This window comes from Bombina bombina, chromosome 8, assembly GCF_027579735.1.
Source record: "Bombina bombina isolate aBomBom1 chromosome 8, aBomBom1.pri, whole genome shotgun sequence".
NCBI lineage: Eukaryota > Metazoa > Chordata > Amphibia > Anura > Bombinatoridae > Bombina > Bombina bombina.
In genome coordinates this window covers 28545618-28567148 of record NC_069506.1, presented here as the reverse complement: position 1 = coordinate 28567148, position 21531 = coordinate 28545618, and the positions used below count along the sequence as shown (strand labels likewise).

General features: G+C 37.8%; 1 protein-coding gene across 1 annotated transcript in view; it reads right to left on the bottom strand.

Moving 5' to 3' along the window:
- Positions 1-926: 926 nt before the first annotated feature.
- The window catches only part of SLC25A34 (solute carrier family 25 member 34), a 42569-nt gene continuing 21964 nt past the window's right edge, over positions 927-21531 (bottom strand). The window contains exons 3-5 of the mRNA XM_053690245.1: positions 5489-5641; positions 2305-2439; positions 927-1463 (exon numbers count right to left, since the gene is read on the bottom strand). Coding sequence (XP_053546220.1) covers positions 1287-1463; positions 2305-2439; positions 5489-5641 — 465 coding nt within the window. The 3' untranslated portion in view covers positions 927-1286. The remainder of the gene's footprint in view (positions 1464-2304; positions 2440-5488; positions 5642-21531) is intronic.

The window sequence follows — 21531 nt, the reverse complement described above, 5'->3', positions numbered from 1 at the left end:
TGAGGTGGCAACCTTAGTAGCTGCCCCCCTCAATACCTTCCCCCTTCCAGATCCCTTGCCGTCAACTGATCCCACATAGGAAACCCCTCATTGCCCCTCCTCCCTTCTTCCCCCTCAATGACGCACTTATTTTTATTTGTTTATCCCTGTAGCGTGGCTTTGCAGTCCCGCCCTCCTTCCGCCCCCTACAGCAATGGGCCGCCCACCCTCCTTAACCCTCCCACCCACCAACGATCGGCACCACCGCTGTCCAATGCAGAGAGAGCCACTCTGTAACTCTGCAAATCTATTTCTGCAGTGCCCCACTGCAGTCCTGGGCTCTCTGCCGGGATCTTGCTATTTTGAGCAAGATCCCAGCAGAGAGCCCAGGACTGCAGCAACCTACATAACGACCAGCGTTGTACAGGGTATTGCGCTGGTCATTAAGGGGTTAATACAACATACTATCATTGTTTCTAGCTAAAAATGTTAGCTGTAATTTCTTGGATGCATATTCACCATAGATATTTTTTCTTCTTTACATTGTTAACTTACATTTTAAAATTAAAGGTCCTATCTGAATAATGAACGTTTAATTTATACTTGACTGTCCTTTTAAAAACAGCAAAATAGATTCACATACATTTTTAATTAAAAAAAATGTGGCTGTCAGAGAGTGATATAAATGATTAATGTATAAAATGATTAATGTATAGAGCCTGGATTTTAGGATGGACTACATGTGTCAAATGTTTTTTATTTTTTTACCAACACCAACATCTTTGTTTCAGTTTAAATATTATAAATTACTAAAATAATTTATGTTTTTTTTCAAGATGTTGAATATGAAATAGCACTATAAAAAAAAATAAGTACTATATCTAATAATACAAAGGGAGAAAAAAGGAATTTGCACCTTTTGGAAATAAAAACCAGTGAAGAATAAATAAAATAAAAATATGTTTAATTCTTGTGGTCTGTAGAGGGTTAAGGGGTTCAACAGATTTGCTGAAGGACAGTGAGAGGAGGCACATTCAGTGACCCCTGTTAGACATGGGGTGTCTGGGTGACCATTAGTTTCCAGTGACCTCCCCTGCCACCAGTTAATGTCACGGCACTAACATTTCAGTTTTTAAAATCTTTTAGTTGTACCAAACACCCAGCTTTTTTCCAAGCCCTCCCACCATGTGGGAGTATGGTAAAGGCCACCCGAGACTGTGGGCACAATTTCCTCGCTGCTCAGGCACAGCACCAGCAGCTTCATATGGAATCAAGTCTTTCACCAGCTTTTCACTATAAGTGGCTCCTCACTGATGCTGGTAATAGTAAGTGAACTTCCTTAGCTCCTCCCAGAAAAGCAGGCTGAGGATGGTGTGTGGTCCCAGACGCACATAGGCAGGCACTATTCCCTTATAAAGAGCCAGGGGTCCCTCCTTCTTTGTTATCTTCATAAAGCAGTCCAGGAAGCCACGGTACAGCCGCCCCTGCAAGAAACACAAGAATTATAAACCTGGAACCGACAGAGCCCTAGCAGGACAGCTAATGGCACTACTACCTGATTATTATTTTACTGATACCCAGCATTTCCCACTTTGCTAGGTGACTATCAGATATTATTACACCCGTAATATGGTAAATAACAGAGGCACAGGTTCACACTACAATAATACATGTACTCATGCAAACACTCACATGATGACATTACTAGAGGGATAGCTAAAAATAGCCAAATATTTAGTGAATTATGTATTATAGGGGCTTTGGAGGATCATTGGGTATTTGTAGATAAGTCATCACTAAGATCCCATAATTATGGACCACTGTGATTACTGGTAGCACATACAATGCTGAGTCTGTTTCTGGGGATTACTCCACTGCAAACATTAGGTAATTTCAAATGGGTTCCATCAGTTGGGTTTCAGAATGCTCTTGGGTGAAATTTCAATCTGCAGAACGTTACTCTTTTAAATTGCTGTCTAATATTGGGTTTAACCTGCAGTGTGAATTGAGAATTGAGGGCTTCATTTCATTCTGGGACCCAGGCAGCACAATCTCTTGATCCAGCCCTTCCTACAACCACACCTGGTAGCATCCCCAGTATTGAAGGTTGTGTACATCTTCAGCACATTAACTGAACCAAGATCAGTTCATTGGAAAGCTGAGCAGAGATGTCCTGGCATAACTGTGCTGATAAGAGTTGGATACCCTCACAGTCATGTAACCATTTGTATCTGGAAGCTATAGATACCTTCTTTCCTTCACATGTGACTGCACCATGTAGCACAGTAACAGCAAACAAAATACTGGTACACAGGGAACACTCACCTTGCCTTCGCTATCCACAGGTTGGTTATATAATCGCGTACTGACTACATCAAATGGTGTCATCGCCACAGCAACACCAACACTGCTGATCATTCCACCAGCTAGCGACACCAGCCAGCTGTCTTCTGCAAACCACTGGAAAGAAATAGAGACACAGTTGAGAGTTACAACAAATGTATCAATTTAGATTAGCTAAATTGTCTTAGAAAATGTAAATGGTATATTTGTTATCTGACGCACGATATTCATAGAAATCTACTGGTTCCATTTTTGCATTCTGCTGGAAGCTTCTTAGAGACCAGAATTGTCTCACTTATATTAATCTTTTTAAAACGTTGTTCCCTCCAGACAGGTACAATACTTTTTGTGTGTTGGGGAAATGACAGTTTGTTTAGGTGCACTCAATGGGGCATATTTATCAAGTTCCGTATGGAGCTTGATGCCACGTGTTTCCGGGGAGCCTGGAAACAGAAGTTATGTAGCAGCGGTCTAAAGACCGCTACTCCATAACCAGTCCGCCTGCTCTGAGGCGGAGGAACAAAAATCACCAGAAATCAACCCTCTCAAATACGATTGGTTTGATTGACACCCCCTGCTAGCGGGCAAATCTGCAGGGGGCGGCATTACACCAGAAGTTCACCAGAACTGCTGGTGCAATGATAAATACTGACAGCATATGTTGTCGCCATTTATCGATGTGCAGCGGACATAATCCGCAATATCGGATCATGTCCGCTCGCAAATTAATAAATAGGCCCCAATATATGTATACTTTGGTTTATAATTATTTTATGGTTTGATTCTATTGAAATGTTATTTTTTTATTTGTTATTAAAGAGAAAATTAGGGAATTTGCCTGTAATGCATATTACATTATCCTTTGTTTGGCTCATTGTTACTATTATCATTAATTGAGAAGGACTTGGATGTTATTGTAGATAACAGACTTAGCAATAAGATGTAATGTTAGTCAGCGGTTACAAAGGCCAGTAAAGGAGCTATCATGTATAAGGAGGGTATACATTCATGTGATAAAAACATAATGTAGCCTCTTTATAAATTAATGCTAAAACCTCACTTTGAAAATACAGTGCAACTTTGGGCACCAGTTTTTATGAAGGACATTAGAACTGGATAAAGCTCAGAGATGGGGGACAAAATTGACAAAAGGGGAATGGAAGATTTGCATTATGAAGAAAGGCTGGAGTTATTTACATTGGAAAAGAGGCATCTCTGAGCAGAATATAATTTCATTATACAAATATATATACAGGGACAATGTAAGCAATTCTTAGCTGACCTGTTTAGCAAATTTTAGCTTAATATTGGCAACATTTTAACCAGTTGGTCAGTAAAATAAGCCGGGTGGTGCACCTGCTAAAACGGTCCTGGGAAAAACACTTGGAATGTGTGAAAGGTTGAACTTGTACTATGTAACTATATACCAAAGCAACTAAGTTACTGTGATTTATGACATTTGTATAACTTGGATTTGATTTCTATTTTTTCCCTCAATAAAGAAAATTAAATATATATATATATATATATATATATATATATATATATATATATATATATATATATATATATATATATTAGTTACTACTAATGCATATCTTCAAAGTGCATATATTACTTTTATATGTTCAAAATATGTTACAAATACCCATCACTAACAAAAAGTGTGGTACTGCTTTTTGTGCTGACAAATTACTGATCTTTGTTTTCTGCTCTGTGGTGCAGAAGAAAAGTGGAATAAAATGGACAGATGTGGCCCTAAAGCCCCTGTTTTGGGAAGCTCTGTTGGAGAATGTCTCTAATTTCTTCAGTATTTACCTCACACACTGATGTCTTGAAGCATTTATGCACTAATACCCTGCAGGCTTTTAACCCCCTTATAAATAGGCAGCCTTCGCTTGCAGCCTTTATCTGTGTAGGTGTTTCACATCCTGTTGGATTATTTAGGACCTTTCAGGGCCTGCAGAACTATTTATAGCATTGATCTAAGTCCAAAACAACAAGTTATTCCAGCGAGCACTGTACAGGGAACAGCTACAGGGTCCTAACGTTTGTTTTCTTTCTAAATGCCAATTGGCACATAATACAATTTGCCCAAACATTCATGTCATGTGATTCAGTTTATTAAGTGTCTATTGTGTATAACAAGAAAAATAAATTAGAAAGACACACTCAACTGAGACAGAACAAAAACTAGAAAAACTTCAGAGCTTGATCATAAGGCCAATGCCACTCAGGGTGCAGTCTCTTTTAGCACACTATACCTTTCACAGATAAGTAATATTCTGTAGCATTTCAGTCTGATCCTGTCAAAATGACAGTCCAGCCCCGAAATACCAGGTAATTCTCATCTGAACAAGAAAAAACAACAAACCTCACACATACATTTCGGGCTTTTTGGGGCTTGTCAGTGAGGTGCAGTTGCATCTCTCTAGTCTAGCGCATGTGTGCAAGGAGTCCACATCTCATTTACCTTTTTTCTTTTAGGGAGACCCAAGAGCAATTTGCATACAATAATGAAAATAGAGGGACACACTCAAATGAGGCAGAACAAAAGCTAGAAAAACTTCTGTGCTTGTTCAATACATTAATATGTCATTTAAAGGGACAGTAAACCTTAAAAATAATGTTATATAATTCTGCACATAGTGCAGAATTATATAACATTATTTAAGTGCTATAGTTCTAAACGCCTTTTTTTACCTTTTAATATGTAAAAATTATGGCGCTTTTACAGACCCGCTCTCTGCTGAGCGGGTCTGTAATATTTAGTCAGCGCATCGGGCCAGCTGTATAGTCACAGCCCGGCCCGACTGCGCCATAGCACTAAGTGCAGCTCGCTCCTGTGACAGGAGCGAGCTGCACTTAGTCTTATGGCGCGGTCGGGCCGGGCTGTGACTATACAGCTGGCCCGATGCGCTGACTAAATATTACAGACCGCTCAGCAGAGAGCAGAGAGCGGGTCTGTAAAAGCGCCATAATTTTTACATATTAAAAGGTAAAAAAGGCGTTTAGAACTATAGCACTTAAATAATGTTATATAATTCTGCACTATGTGCAGAATTATATAACATTATTTTTAAGGTTTACTGTCCCTTTAATACCCACAATGCCAGAGATGTGTCCTAGAAATGACCCAATATGTTTATAGCACCTACTTTATTACCTTTTGATGCTTGACCCATTCTTTGGCATTTGCAAATGTTGCCAGTTGAACGGCTGATCCCACCATGACCCGAGGCACTGCTCCATTTACTCCACGCCACAACCCCAGGATTCCTTGCTTCTTGTAAATGTTCTCGAAGGCACTACTGACGCTCTGAATGGGGAGAAAACAAGATTTATTGGGATGGACAAACGTAAGTGCAAAGAAAGGAACATCCTGTTCTACATCACACCAGTATTGCTCCTCGTGTTTAAGAGATCCAATCAGGTCAGTGGTTGGCAACCTACAGAGCACATGCCAATACATGGCACATGGTGTAAAGTAAGATGGGGAAGATGGTGCTGAGTGGAATCAGGTGTATGACCTAGGTAAAAACCTTTCTATGTGAAACAGAATTCTGTGCCCAATATTTGAGAATCTTTATGAGCTTCTTCTCACTGTGCAGTAAGTGTGGGGTAAAGGGGGCTTCAGGACAAGAGGTGTGATCTGATGTGAAAATGCAGAAGAGGGGAAGAGAGCTGATGCAGGGTTAGGGTATGATCTAAGGTCTGATGTCACTGACACAGGCTGCAGGGCTGGGGTCTGATCGGATGCAGACATGTAGCTACAAATGGGCTGTACATTTAGGGTTATAATTTGAGGTCTGATACAGGTATGTGACTGACAGAGAGACTGTAGTGCCAGGTGTATAATCTTATATAGGCATGTAACAGACAGAGGGGCTGCAGGGACAAGGGTCTGTTATGATGTATGTGGCAGACAGAGGGGCTGCAGGAACAAGGATCTGATGTTTGTATGTGGCAGAAAGAGGAGCTGCAGAGACAGGGGTCTGATCTAATGTGGTCATGTGACTGACAGAAGGGCAGCAAGGACAGGGGTCTGATCTGTTGTCATGTGACTGACAGAAGGGCTGAAGGGACAGGGGTTTGATATGATGTGTATATGAGGCAGACAGAGAGGCTGCAGGGACAGGGGTCTGATCTGTTGTCATGTGACTGACAGAGAGGCTGCAGGGACAGGGGTTTGATATGATGTGTATATGAGGCAGACAGAGAGGCTGCAGGGACAGGGGTTTGATATGATGTGTGTATGAGGCAGACAGAGAGGCTGCAGGGACAGGGGTCTGATCTGATGTGTGTATGAGGCAGACAGAGAGGCTGCAGGGACAGGGGTCTGATCTGATGTGTGTATGAGGCAGACAGAGAGGCTGCAGGGACAGGGGTTTGATATGATGTGTGTATGAGGCAGACAGAGAGGCTGAAGGGACAGGGGTTTGATATGATGTGTATATGAGGCAGACAAAGAGGCTGCAGGGACAGGGGTCTGATCTGATGTGTATATGAGGCAGACAGAGAGGCTGCAGGGACAGGGGTTTGATATGATGTGTATATGAGGCAGACAGAGAGGCTGCAGGGACAGGGGTCTGATCTGTTGTCATGTGACTGACAGAAGGGCTGAAGGGACAGGGGTTTGATATGATGTGTATATGAGGCAGACAGAGAGGCTGCAGGGACAGGGGTCTGATCTGATGTGTATATGAGGCAGACAGAGAGGCTGCAGGGACAGGGGTCTGATCTGATTTGTGTATGTGGAAGACAGAGAGGCTGCAGGGACAGGGGTCTGATCTGATGTGTGTATGTGGAAGACAGAGAGGCTGCAGGGACAGGGGTCTGATCTGATGTGTGTATGTGGAAGACAGAGGGGCTGCAGGATGATGTATCTAATCTGAGGTCTAATTATAGCTTTGCCAACTCCTCAGGTCACCCCTATTAAAAAAAATAATATTGCTATTTTCTTTCATATCATACTGAATATCTGTAACAGAGTTCATTGAAACATATACTTATTTTGTATTTATATTCCTAATAAAAAAATAAACTTTCACTCTTAAATGTTTGCTCTTTATTAATTATCACACCTGATTTAGAAAAAGAATCCTCTGCACACTATACAATAGAGTCGCCACCCAAACAGTATTTTATTGATACAGCTTGTAAGGTTCAGGTCAACAGATAATAAATAATAAAAATAAAGTCCCTGCTATGGGGTAACTTCTTCTAAGTGTGTTGGAATCTAATTATAAAACAATAAATGTTTTAAATATCAGACCTAGCAGCTTTAGTTTCTGAGTGACTTGTATAAGTCACCTATCTAGCTCACGGTTAAGTTTAGAGCCAAGGCCTAGGGCAGATGTTTTTTTTTTGCTTTGTTTTCCCATCAGACGACAGGTTCAGTCAGTTTCTGTAATGAAAAACAACCTCTAGCTAGTGACACCTATTTACCTGCAGCCAGACTGGCACCTAAAGTAAAGTCATGGTGTGCACTGGCCCTCTCCCTAGACTACACACTTTAAAGTGTTAGCGTTAGCGTAATTATTAGTGTTAGTGCTAGTGTAAGTGTTAATGCTAGTGTGTTAGTGCTAGTGTAAGTCTTAGTGCTAGTGTGTTAGTGCAAGTCTTAGTGTTAGTGTGTTAGTGCTAGTGTAAGTGTGAGCACTAGAGTAAGTGTGAGCGCTAGTGCAATTGTTAGCGCTATTGTTAGTGTAAGTGTGTTAGTGCAAGTGTTAGTGCTAGTGTAAATGTTAGTGCTAATTTAAGTGTTAGTGTAAGTAAAAGTGTTAGTGCTAGTGTAAGTGAAAGTGTTAGTGCTAGTGTAAGTAAAAGTGTTAGTGCTAGTGTAAGTGTAAGTAAAAGTGTTAGTGCTAGTGTAAGTGTAAGTAAAAGTGTTAGTGCTAGTGTAAGTGTAAGTAAAAGTGTTAGTGCTAGTGTAAGTGCTAGCACAAGTGTTAGTGTAAGTGAAAGTGTTAGTGCTAATGTAAGTGTTAGTACTAGTGTAGTGTAAGCGCTAATGTAAGTGCTAGTGTTAGTGCTAGTGTAAGTGCTAGTGTAAGTGTTAGTACTTGTGTAAGTGCTAGTGAAAGTGCTAGTGAAAGTGCTAGTGAAAGTGTAAGCACTAGTGTTAGTGCTAGTACTTGTGTAAGTGCTAGTGAAAGTGTTAGTACTAGTGTAAGTGTTAGTACTAGTGTAAGTGTTAGTGCTAGTGTAAGTGTTAGTGCTAGTGTAAGTGTTAGTGCTAGTGTAAGTGTTAGTGCTAGTGTAAGTGTTAGTGCTAGTGTAAGTGCTAGTGAAAGTTTTAGTACTAGTGTAAGTGTTAGTGCTAGTGTAAGGGCTTGTGTAAGTGCTAGTGAAAGTGTTAGTACTAGTGTAAGTGTTAGTGCTAGTGAAAGTGTTAGTACTAGTGTAACTGTTAGTGCTAGTGTAAATGCTAGTGCTTGTGTAAGTGCTAGTGAAAGTGTAAGTGCTAGTGTAAGTACTTGTGTTAGTGCTAGTGTAAGTGTTATTGCTAGTGTAAGCACTAGAGTAAATGTTAGTGTAAAAATTGTGCTGGTCTCACACTCCCAGAGAGGTCAAAGAGCAAATACTGTAACCTAGGTTTTCCAAATGCTACAAATTGCAGCATTTCTAGGTTAAATAATTAGCTTTTTTTCTTCTCTCCTTCTCTAGGGATTGTGGAACAAAGTACAATTTTTAGACAAAAGAAATAGGTAAAGGGATAGAAAGGCCAAAGTTGAAACGCGCATTGGTGCATTTCAATTTGAAATAGAAGCATTTTTGCAATATATTTCCATGAGCAAAAATGCTTCCAGTAAAAGATATTACTGTTTTTCAGCGGCATACACACATATGCTTTGAGGGCTTGTGTACCAGTATACATACACACTACACACATCATTTTACAATTTCTGCATATTCATTTTGCAATTTCAGATAAACATATCTGGCACCTGAAGTGCCAATTATACAGAAGAACCTGTATCTTTGTGTCCAATTTGTGACATCACTGTTACCATGTGCGCCCGCAAGCAAACCTCTGGCTAATTAACACTTTCAATCCTCTTATTAAAGTCCCTGGCTGCACAGAGCAGTCACAGTAAAGTGTATAAGCAGAATAGGTTACAAAGTTGCCTCACTTGGTCTGCACTCATGAATTTACCATTTAAAAAACAAATTAACTAGAAGATAATTTGTATACAAAGATTTTGAGTTTTTTGGGGGGAACTCTTCATCCTTGCTAATGGTTTACAGCAGTGACCAATCAATGGCATATTCAGATATACTTGGGTGGGTTCCAGGGAGGTGCAAAGTAAATATCATTTTTCTAGTATTTTAGAATTGAATAATTGACAAATGCACAATAAAAATACAATGTAATAGCACTGAATTTAAAGGGACAACAAACCCCAAATATGATTTTAAACAACTTTCAAATGTACTTCTATTTTCAATTTTGCTTCATTCTCTTGGTATCCTTTATTAAAGGAGAAGCAATGCACTAATAAGAGCTAGCTGAACACATTGGTAAGCCAATTATAAGAGTTTTTTATGTACAGCCACTGTTCAGCAGCTAGCTCCCAGCTCTTGAGTTTACTCAAGTGTGCTTTTCAACAAAGGATACCAAGTAAACAAAGCAAATTATATTATAGAAGTCAATTGTAAAGTTGATAAAAATAATATGCTCTATATGAATAATGAAAGAAAATTGTGGGGTTTCAAATCCCTTTAAATAAAATTAACACTAGAATATTTTCTGGCAAATTTCAAAGTTAATCCAATTTGACCTTCCCATGTCATGTGACAGCCATCAACCAATCACAAAATGCACATAGATATATATTAAGCACTATTGCACATGCTCTGTAGGAGCTGGAGACTCAGACAGTGTGCATATAAAAGAGAGTGTGCAAGTTTTAATAATGGAAGTTTATTGGAAAGTGTTTTTTTTTTTCTTTTTGCTTATCTAAATCATGAAACTATTTTTTTTCTTTAGTTGCCCTTTAAAGGGACAGTCTACCTTCATAATAAAGTGATCTATTTAGTTAGTTTGCCCCTTATTAACTTACCTGTTTGTCAGCATGCTGCCCACAACGGTTTCCGTTATATTTAAAAGCGATTGACGCTGTTTTCAATTTGCAAATGGCCCCTGAACTCCACCTACCACTGTCTTCTTCATTCACAGCACTTTTTTTCTTCTTCAAATTTCGTGCCTGTGAATGTTGATGACGTCACCGCGTTGTGCGTCGAGTTACTGAGCATGATCGAAGTTGACCGGAAGAGGGGAGGATCATTTTTAGGATTGGACCGTTCCGGATTACTCTATGCAGTGACGTCCCTGGCTGCATAATGCGCATGTGCACAATACCGGGAACGCTATATTAGCTTTATTTACGATTTCATGGGAGACACAGGGTAGTGTATTGAAGTGAGGCATAGATGATGTCTTAGTAGGCAGAGTTTAGGGGCCATTTTCAAATCTAAAACTGCGTGAATCTTTTGGAAATATAACTGAGACTGTTGTGTGCAGCATGCTGACAAACAGGTAAGTTAATAAGGGGCAAACTAACTAAATAGATCACTTTATTATGAAGGTAGACTGTCCCTTTAAATTTAACACATTTAACACAATTCACTGGATGAAGAACAATGCTAAAGATATTGGCAAAAACAAAACAGAAAAACACACACAAAACACAGACTTTTACATAAAATCTCAAGCAGAATTTTCCAACACTTGTCCTTGAATTCCCCACATAGGGCAGGTTTTAATGATTCTCTTCCTTAGACACAGATGGCTCAGTCCAAATGATAGAGATTTGCTCGGTGCATCTGTTCCAAGCCATCGGTCATTATTCACTTCCCTGTATGAAGCAGCAAAAGCCTCCTTACTGAATTATTTATAGGAATATCAAAGTATTATCTTTTTTGTTCTTGCATTAAAAAGAGGTTATTTAAAAATGAAAACAAAGTGTATGACAAACAAACAAAAAGCACCTTTCAAGAATTAGACTTTTTGTTATTATTCTATTGAAGCAAATCCCTATCCAGCAATATAAATACAATGTAACCTTTGTTGGTATATTCAAATACAGTATAAGAAAAATGTAACAAAAATAAGAAATATTTAAAAATGAACAGACTTCTAGATGCTTAGAATGTATGTCTGGGGTGAGGGCTTAAAGGCGTTAGCCTTTCTGGTAGCCTATTCGCTAGTTCATAACCTTGTTGTAAATTGTTTTTATATCTTTTAACAAATAAAGTTTTGTGACTATTAAAGAACCAGTCAACACAGTAGATTTGCATAATCAACAAATGCAAGATAACAAGACAATGTAATAGCACTTAGAAAAATAAATCTACTATTCAATTGAAGTTAAGACTGACAATTTTAAAAGTTATGTCCATTTCCACTCCCCCTGTACCATGTGACAGCCATTGGCCAATCACAAATTCATACACGTACTATGTGACAGCCATCAGCCAATCACAAATGAATATACGCTTATTCTGTGAATTCTTGCACATGCTCAGTAGGAGCTGGTGACTCAAAAAGTTTAGATATAAAAAGACTGTGCACTTTTTTTAATGGAAGTAAATTGGAAAGTTGTTTAAAATTGCTGCTATATCTGAATAATGAAAGTTTAATTTTGCCTTGAGTGTCCCTTTAAGGATTTCTGGACGCAGATCTATTTTTCTTGATTGGGTTTATGATATGTTACTTTGTATCAGTTGCATTACTAGTTTGACTTGATCTATGCAAGTATAACATATCCTGCCATAGTTATTGGTACATTAACAAGCTCTAACGTTAATGTTGTGGCAGATCTGATATCTTAATTTTTATGTTTTCACACACACACACACACACACACACACACACATACATACATACATACATACATACATATACATACATATATATATACAAAGAACAGCAACAGACCAGGATGTGCATCAAAGAATAAAGCCAAATTTATTGACGGTTCTGAAGAAGGGGAAATATATCCCCTAAATGTCAATAAATTTGGCTTTATTAATTGATGCACATACTGGTCTGTTGCTGTATATATATATATGTAAATATTAAAAGATGTTGTATCCAACAAAATATCTATAATGTCATTCAAAGGACCCCAGGTGAATCACAGTCTTTGAGAGAGTTATAATATTTACTGGAAAGTATAAAGTAATAAATAATTGGCAAAATTCTACACTGCAGAAAAAAATAAAATAATAATAAAAAGTCATAAACTGCAGTACCTAATATGGTGAGGGGGGCTGTTTGGGAGGGATCAGGTGGGAGGGTAATCTTACTACAGCTAAAATTAAAGGGACATTATACACTCTGTTTTTTTTTTTTTTGCATAAATGTTTTGTAGATGATCTATTTATAAATTTTTTTTATTTATCCTGGAGGGAATATTTTAGTGTCAGCTGAAAGTTCTTTTATTTATCCTGGAGGGGATATTTTAGTGTCAGCTGGGTCCTTTAGTGTCTAGGGTGCTCCTTCTCTGTCTGTTTACCTAACTATTCACTCCCTCCCAAGAGCTGCCTTAGAATGGAAGATGACATATTCACATGGAGAGAGAAAACTCTCAAAGATATTCTTAACAATGAAGGTAGTATATATACTGATGATGATGTAGATATTCAAATTATGTATGATTTAGAAAAACTACTAACTAGTGAATTAAAACAAAAAACCGAGTTAACATTTTTAGAAAAATACATAAGTCTGAATATCATTCCAAGAGGGCTAAGACTAAATAAAAACTGCACTTTTGAACTTAAAGAAATATTCCAAAATGAATGGGATCAAACGTTAGAAACTGCATCCATTACACTAATGAAAATAAAAATAAATAAATCATGAGAGCACTCACTTCAAACCATAGAAACTAATATCACTTTACTTAAGAATAAATTAAATGATAAAAAGGATAATTCAGATTATAAAATAAAACAAAAAGAAATAGTAAACAGATTGACCAATCTTAATCACTAGCTACTTGAGGTAAAGTGGCGAAAATTAAATAGAGATAAAAAAAGATTATGCAGACACCACTGAAGAATCACCTATCACAGATGAACTTGTAGACGTTTTTAATACTAATGAAAACACTAATAACCCCACTGTATCCACATCTAGAGATCGGAAAAAATCAAATAGAGCACAACCTAAGTCTAAAAATAGCAATTACTATGACAGAAAATATTATGACAGCACTAATAATAGAATGACCTATTCTAGGAATACATATAATACCAATCACCAAAACACTAGATTTAATGATAAACCTAGGTTCAATAAGGAAACAAATGATGGTTACCAAAACGATAGAGACTATAGACCTCATGGCAATTATTACAATCGACACAATGACTACAGGAGGCCACAATATGGCAATTATAGAAGAGATGACAGATGTGACGAACAAGATTATAGACCTAATTTCAACCGATCTAATAAAGTTTGGAGATTTGATCACGACCAAAAGAAAGATTATCCTAGAAGAGACTCCCTATATGATTATCCAAATGATGATTGGAGAGTCAAAACTCGCAACAGATTTCAGGGACTGAATGAAGAGAAATGCCCCGATAGTATTAATTATTTTTTAGAATTAAGCCCTCAGAGACCTGGACCATCCCTAGGCCCAGACCAACACAATCATCGTATCAAAAATGAACAAGAGAGGGAAACGAGGAGGGAGAAAGGGAAATAAAAAGACTGAAATAAAACCAATTGGTATTTTTAATTTAAGCAGTAAAGAACTAAATCAAGAAGAGGAAAAAATACTTAGTTTAGGACTAAGCTTCACACCCTCCACCCGACTTAATAAATTCAACACTCACATTCATGTAGGCCAATTTGTTCGTAAATTAACACTCAAACACTACTTCATGAAAAATCCCATTGAAAGAAACTATTATCAGAATAGTCAACCCTCTGAGCAAAAAACATCCTTTGTACACTCTGATTTAAAATGTAAATCGAAATTTTATCCTGTAAATGATAAGGGCAGAAATCTCAAACTATTCGAGAAACTTGTACAAAAAGATATTAAAAAAGCCAACACCAAAAAGAATTTACCTAATAAACTAACATATAAGGAGAGATGGATATTAAAGGATATCCAAAAGAACAAAGACAGTCATAAAACCTGCATACAAAGGGCTGGGAGGAGTTATTATGGACAGACATAAATATGTTGATGAGGCCAATAGACTTCTAAGTGACAAAGATACTTATGAGGAGCTAAAATGAACCCAACCAACAAATTCTCAGCTCGACTCACAAAAAAAACAAAGCAAAACTAATAGGGATACTTAAAGAGTTTGATTTTTTAAAACCTACATTTCCTAAAATCACAATTTTTTATCTTTTACCTAAAATCCACAAAGACTTAACTAACCCCACTTGTAGGCCGATAATATCTGGGATTGACTCTATAACAGCCAATTTGTCTCATTATATCGATGGCTTCCTCCTAAATTATGTTAAACAGCTGCCCTCATATTTAAAAGATACCAGAGATATTTTAGAGTGCCCTAACCAACTCACATGGGATAGACAATATACATTAGTCACTTGTGATGTGGCCTCCCTCTATACCAGCATAAGTCATGGGCTAGGTCTAAAGGAAATCAAATTTTACTTGGATATTGACCAAACACTACAAAGTGAACAAAAAGATTTCATCCTAGAGGGTATTCATTTCATTCTAGAACAAAATTATTTTTCTTTTGAAGAACATTTCTATTTGCAACGAAAAGGAACCGCTATGGGCACAAGATTCACACCTAGCAATGCGAATCTATTCATGGGCCACTGGAAAAAATATTTTTTCCCAAGTCATAGGCTAGGTGCGAATCTTGTGCTCTACAAGAGATACACTGATGATCTCATTATGGTATGGAAAGGAGACACAGATGAGCTAGATACCCTAATGTCTGAGATGAACCTAAACCAAATAGGGATACAATTTACCCATACACATAGCAAACAGAGAATAACCTTCTTAGATCTAAATATAGAAATAATAGAAGAAGACATAGTTACCACCACACACTTCAAAAAAGTAGATGCAAACAATCTTATTCATTACAATAGATGCCACTTACAAAAGTGGAAAGACAATATTCCAAAAGGACAGTTTCTTAGGATAAAAGAAATTGTTCAAGATCCATATATTATGAAAATCAACTATTATTCTTGGAACAAAAATTTATAGAAAGAGTTTATGATATAGCCATCACAGGAAAAGCTAAGATGGACGTTAACAAGAGAGATAGATGCAGTTTACTGAAGAAAAATGAAAATAAAGATCTCTCCAATAACTCTCTAATAGATCAAACACAAATTGATGTCCCCTATTACTGATTATAATTGTGACAATAAAATATTCACAAAAATTTTAAATAAACATTGGCACCTTATTTGCACTGATCCATTGATCGGTGACAAAGTGAAGAAACGACCTAGACTAATATATAAAAAAAGCCCAGAACTTTAAAAGTCTGCTAGCTCCCAGTGACCTTAAACAAAACAAACACAAAGGATACCAGCAAAATTGAAGTGAAGCTCCCCTACAAGTTTTTTTTCCCTGTTTTGGTTGTAGGTCATGTGAGTTTTCAAATAAAATAAAAGTCCTAATTTCCCCATCTAACAATTATAAACTTGTCATCAAAGACATTATCAGATGCCAAGACAAAGGGGTTATCTACGCTATAAAATGTTCATGTAATAAAATCTATATAGGCAAAACCACAAGAACACTTAGGGAACGTATAAGGGAAAACACATTTCCTGCATAGATAGAGGTAATCTTGACACCTATCTATATAGTCATTTCAGGGAGGTTCATAATAATGACCTTCAACACTTCCAATACTGGGGGATCATGAAGGTAAAGCCAGACTGGAGAGGAGGTAACTTAGAGCGCAAATTGCTCAAACTAGAAGCAGAATTGATTTATACAATGGATACTCCCCTAGGACTAAACTCAGAAATAGATATATCCCCTTTTTTATAATTATATCTATGGAATATACAATCAACATAAGTTTAAGTATTTTTTTCTTATTATTTATTCAATATCATTTATATGTAATTTTCTAAATTTTGAATATAAAATCATAGTGGTGAAATATTAAGCTAATACTAAGCAACAACAAATTACTTGTTTCATAAACCTATGTTTTAGATATGTACTAAGTAATACCACCCTAACTGCACAAACTAAATATTAAGAAATTCCACCTTTAGTTAATTGGTAACAAGTGCTGGAAACTTCAACCAATGGGATACTAAGGAGGTCTTTTTAAAGAGCAAAGCAGAAGCAACAAATTATAAGTCTTGATAAAGCCCCTTACGTGGGCGAAACGCGTTGACCAGGACTCCTACCTGCTTTTCTGCTTTGTCATTCTGTCCCCAAATACACCTAGCCCAAGGAGTTCAAAATCTGAACGGTGGGAGGTGTATACAGACACAAACGGACATTATTTGGTCTCTTACCCTGTTTTTGGACAATTGGCTTGCTTTTATATAGCCACCTGTTAGCCACTACCAGTGGTAATCATCTTTACTCTCAATTTTAAACAGCAGTATTTGCCACCATTTCCATCTTCAATCTGGTACCCTTTGACCCTAACACTCAATGGCGGACTTACAGAGACGCTAGTCAGACTCAGCTGGGAAAAAACAGCTATTAGCTGCTCCTGTGAGTGATACACGACAGCCAATTTCCGCATAAGTGTAACTGGATCTACCTGGAACAGTTAAAAAGAGCTGCACCACGAAAAACAAGCCTCACTGCGAAGAACATCACGCTATTGATTCAACTGTATACACAGTCACATCTTTACAACATTGTGATATTCATGAAAGGTATTGCATCTCAAGTCTGCACCGCAAGTTTGTACCACACATTTTTTTCAGACACATAGAGGAACTGCTAGGAGTGTTGTTGCCATATTCCTCCTACCTTTATAAGGTACTTTTTACTTATTCCTCTAATTGAGGTGGAATATATTTACTCCAATATTTCCCAAAAGCTGGTGACCATGCCCCACAAAGCAAGCCAGGATGAGTCAGGCGGCGTCGCCACAAACAGGGGAGGATTTAACTGTCACCTCTTACCCCGTAAGTGCCTGCAACTCTGTCAACCCGATTCCAATTCAAGGGAACAGAGGACACCCAGTCGATCTCACCTGTAGCAACGATTGCTGAAAGTAGTTGGAGGCTTGCCACGCTACCATACGCAGCAGAGGTGCGTCACCTGAGAGGGAGGAGGAGTATGTCCGCAATCCAATGCAGCTCCGTAGAGAGATCCTAGGTCGAAGGTGGGTGAAGCAGACAAATATACAAAAGGTCGCCAAGGATGAAGTATATAAAAATTAACTTTTATTCGATGAAACCGTAAAAACAGCAAACGGTAGATCACAAGGGGGAACAAAGTATGCGAGAGGAGTAAGCAACAGGCTTATGCGTTTCGGCCAAGAAGGGCCATAATCATAGCCTTGATTACGGCCCTTCTTGGCCAAAACGAGTAAGCCTGTTGCTTACTCCTCTCGCATACTTTGTTCCCCCTTGTGATCTACCGTTTGCTGTTTTTACGGTTTAATCGAATAAAAGTTAATAAAGTTAATTTTTATATACTTCATCCTTGGCGACCTTTTGTATATTAGTTAGCCTATTGGCCTTAATTATTACGCCTGTCTGTGGAGACGTCCCCCTTTTAAATTTGTTTTAATAAAATTGTTTATATTTGTACATTATCCATAACCACCATTGTAATTATTTTTTTATACTTAAAGTGAATGTCAACTCAACCATACCCGTTTACGCCATATGTTAAATCAAAACAATTTAGGGGGACTTTCATTCATCGTTTTTGCAGGTCTTAAAATTGAAAGCTGAAAAATACCTTATACTAGTGTTTTTTCAATCGCGCTTCCTCCACCCGCCATTTAGTTCCTCTTGTTGAGGTTGATTGACATCAAGGATTTCCAATAGTGTTTTCCACCCTGTGGCGTCCAGCCCCTTTTGTTCCAACGTCATGCACTTCTTCTGCGCATGCGTTACATGAGAATTTCCATTTCGGAAGCAATGCGCGTTCACGAGACACGCATGCTCTATTGATAGTGTTGTGTAGAGTATACTGTGAGCTCTGCCTGCCGGGGTAACTGTGGCTGGGAATCTTACACAGTAGGCTGCCTGTCATGGGGGATATACAGAAGTGCAGCGTTCACTTGGGTAATAGAGCGGTACTGTAGCCCACCAGGTGGCTTTCATGATTGGCTGGAAATTGTCAATGGTCTTATTGGCTGAGGCTTTTAACGCATGCGCAGATTGTGTACATCGATTTTGAACGCATGCGCATAGTTAGGGCGCATAGTAAGAGCTCCATGGGTGCGCGCTTTCAAGGAAGTGCCGGATGGGAGGAGTTCCATCTCAAACCGGAGCTAAGTTATTTTTTAAACTATAATAGAAATGGTTTATTTATTTATTTGAAAAAGTTAGCGGTTTGAATACTGAAGTGCTAAAGTAGTGTTAGGAGGCTTCAGGAGTTGAAAACTTGACATTCACTTTAATAGTATTTATTACCATATAGTTTAGATTTTTATTGCCAAGCCACTTTTTATATATAATTTGACTACCTAACTGTTGATATTACACAAGCCCTCTATTCAGCTTTTATACAATTACTCCATAAGTGTTCCCTTTCTTTTTTTTATAATATATCTCTAAATAGACACATTGTTTCAGTTGTTATATCAAGCACGCAGTAATCATTACTCACATCTACCCTAGCTGATTAGCGCTGACACTTCTCTCTTACTTCTATTTATATAGCCCATAAAGTTTTTGTTTTTTTTAAATGGATAGTTTTGCTTATTTTAAAATAACATTGCTCTGATTTTCAGAATCCTAACCAAGCCCCAACGTTTTAGGAGAATACCGACGTATACCTATTCCAGCTTGCTTCTGTTTGTGTAAAGGGTCTTTTCATATGCAGAGGAAGGGGGAGGGGGCATGTCCGCTATTTCACACTTGCAGTGGGTGTTCCAGATACCTTTTAAATAGAGCTAAACTGGAAGCTACTAAGTAAGTTTTTAAATGGTTTTATACTGGATTTTTAGATCTGTAAATATTATTCTTTATAGTAGTGTCTATTACATGCAGTTATACGAAAACTGGTGTATACTGTCCCTTTAACCTTACAAGATACTTAATTAACCCCTTCACTGCCTGGAATAATAGAAATGTGGTGTGCAGCTGCAATTAGTAACCTTCTAATTACCAAAAACTAAAGACAAAGCCATGTAACGTCTGAGCAAAGGGGACCCCAGAGAAGCTTTTACAACTATTTGTATCATGATTGCACAAGTGGTATTTAAATAATTTCAGTGAAAACGTTTTTTATGTGATCGCATTTCATGGTGAAATGGTCGCATGAAATATACCAAAATGGGCCTAGATCAATACCTTGAGTTGTGTCTTCTTAAATATATATATATATATATATATATATATATATATATATATTTGTATAGGTAAATAATAAAAATAAATAGGTAAATATAGGTAAATAATAAAAATAAATAAGTAGCAAAGAGGTTAATGGTTTTTAAAAACAAATTAGAGGATGTAACATTTTGACTATCGTGTCCCTACTCCCTTTAAGATTATCACATGAACCAACCAACACTAAATAGGGATGACATGAGTTTTAGCCATTAGGAGAACTGCATAAGACAAGACATACTCTAAAGTAAAAGTGCATGTTCTATATGAATCCTAAAAAGAAAAAATATGTGTTTTATGTCCCTTTAAAAATACATTGTCATATAGTGTTCACGTGCATTGAGCCTACCTAGGTATTCATATTGGAGCCAAATTTCACAAAAGTTGATTTTTTTTAAATGTTATTGCACACTCTTATCTTGACATTCATGCCTCTTTAAAGGGGCAGTATACACCATTTTACTCATAATCATGACAAGGATGTGAGGAGCTTTAGCAGGACACTTATTGAGAGAGTACTACCCCTGAAGAAGGGAGGAGCTAAGGCCAGAAAATTAACAGAGAGGGACTGGGAGGCCTTCTGGATATTTAGGCTAAAGACCAGAATTCCAGGAGGCCTGAATTCTGAGTTTGATTTAATTATTTTTTGGTGATCTTTGTTAGGAACTTTGGCACTGTCCTACCTAGTGTCTAATACCGGTAGGGAGTGAACAGAGACACACAGCATTTAGATTGGAGATAACAGTGAACATATCTGATGAGTTGAAATTAGGTTGTGTGATGCTTGGTTTATTAACTTAATCAGCATAGGAAGATAAAAAATGGTCAGTAAGGAAATAACAGTACCACAGTGCCAGGCACCCTTTTTCTTTTCTTTTTACAATGTACCTAGGACACACCATAAAGATAGGGACTGTTGCTTGATCGAAATACTAGTGTACATATGTCTGCAACAATTGTTTATTGTACATAGGAATATTTGTGTGATACTGGAGCACTAATTTATATGTGTTTATAACAATCGTTCATTGTATATAGTATTAACTATTTCAATCTGATTATTTGTGATTCTATATGTCCTGGGGGGTGTCTAGCACAAGGTCCTGGTTTCTATAGTCAAGGCAATGGTGCCGTACACTAGATAGCCGAGAGGAACCTATTAATTGTTCTAATGTACAATAATCATACTGGATATCTTAGGATAAGTGTATCATGATTCCCCTGGTTACAGCATAGCAGCAGATCCGTTGTGTACACGAGAGAGGGCTTTGCAACACGCGTTTTACCGTATTGATTAGTCTTGATAAAGGTGTGTACCATCTAACCAATAGGAGTGCAGATTGTGCTTTTTAAGCGAGTCTAACGTTAACCATTTTATCAGGAGGGTAGGAGTACGGCGCAAGCTGAAACGCATCACCCTGTATCTTTATTTGCAGAAATAACCTCAGTTTTACCCCAGGGACTATGTGTTACCCCTTTGCTTTTTAAATATTTACAATAAAGTTGTTTTTATTCCCACTTGGTGCTCCTTGGAACTTTTGTTTTTTCACTTGTATTCATTGGCCGCAAGTGAGCACGTGCTAAGGGAATACCTGCAGGGGATTGGTCAGGCACGGCTGTCAATCAAAGGAGAGAATCGGAACCACAGAACACTTTAAGGAAGTAGTGGTCGATCCTGA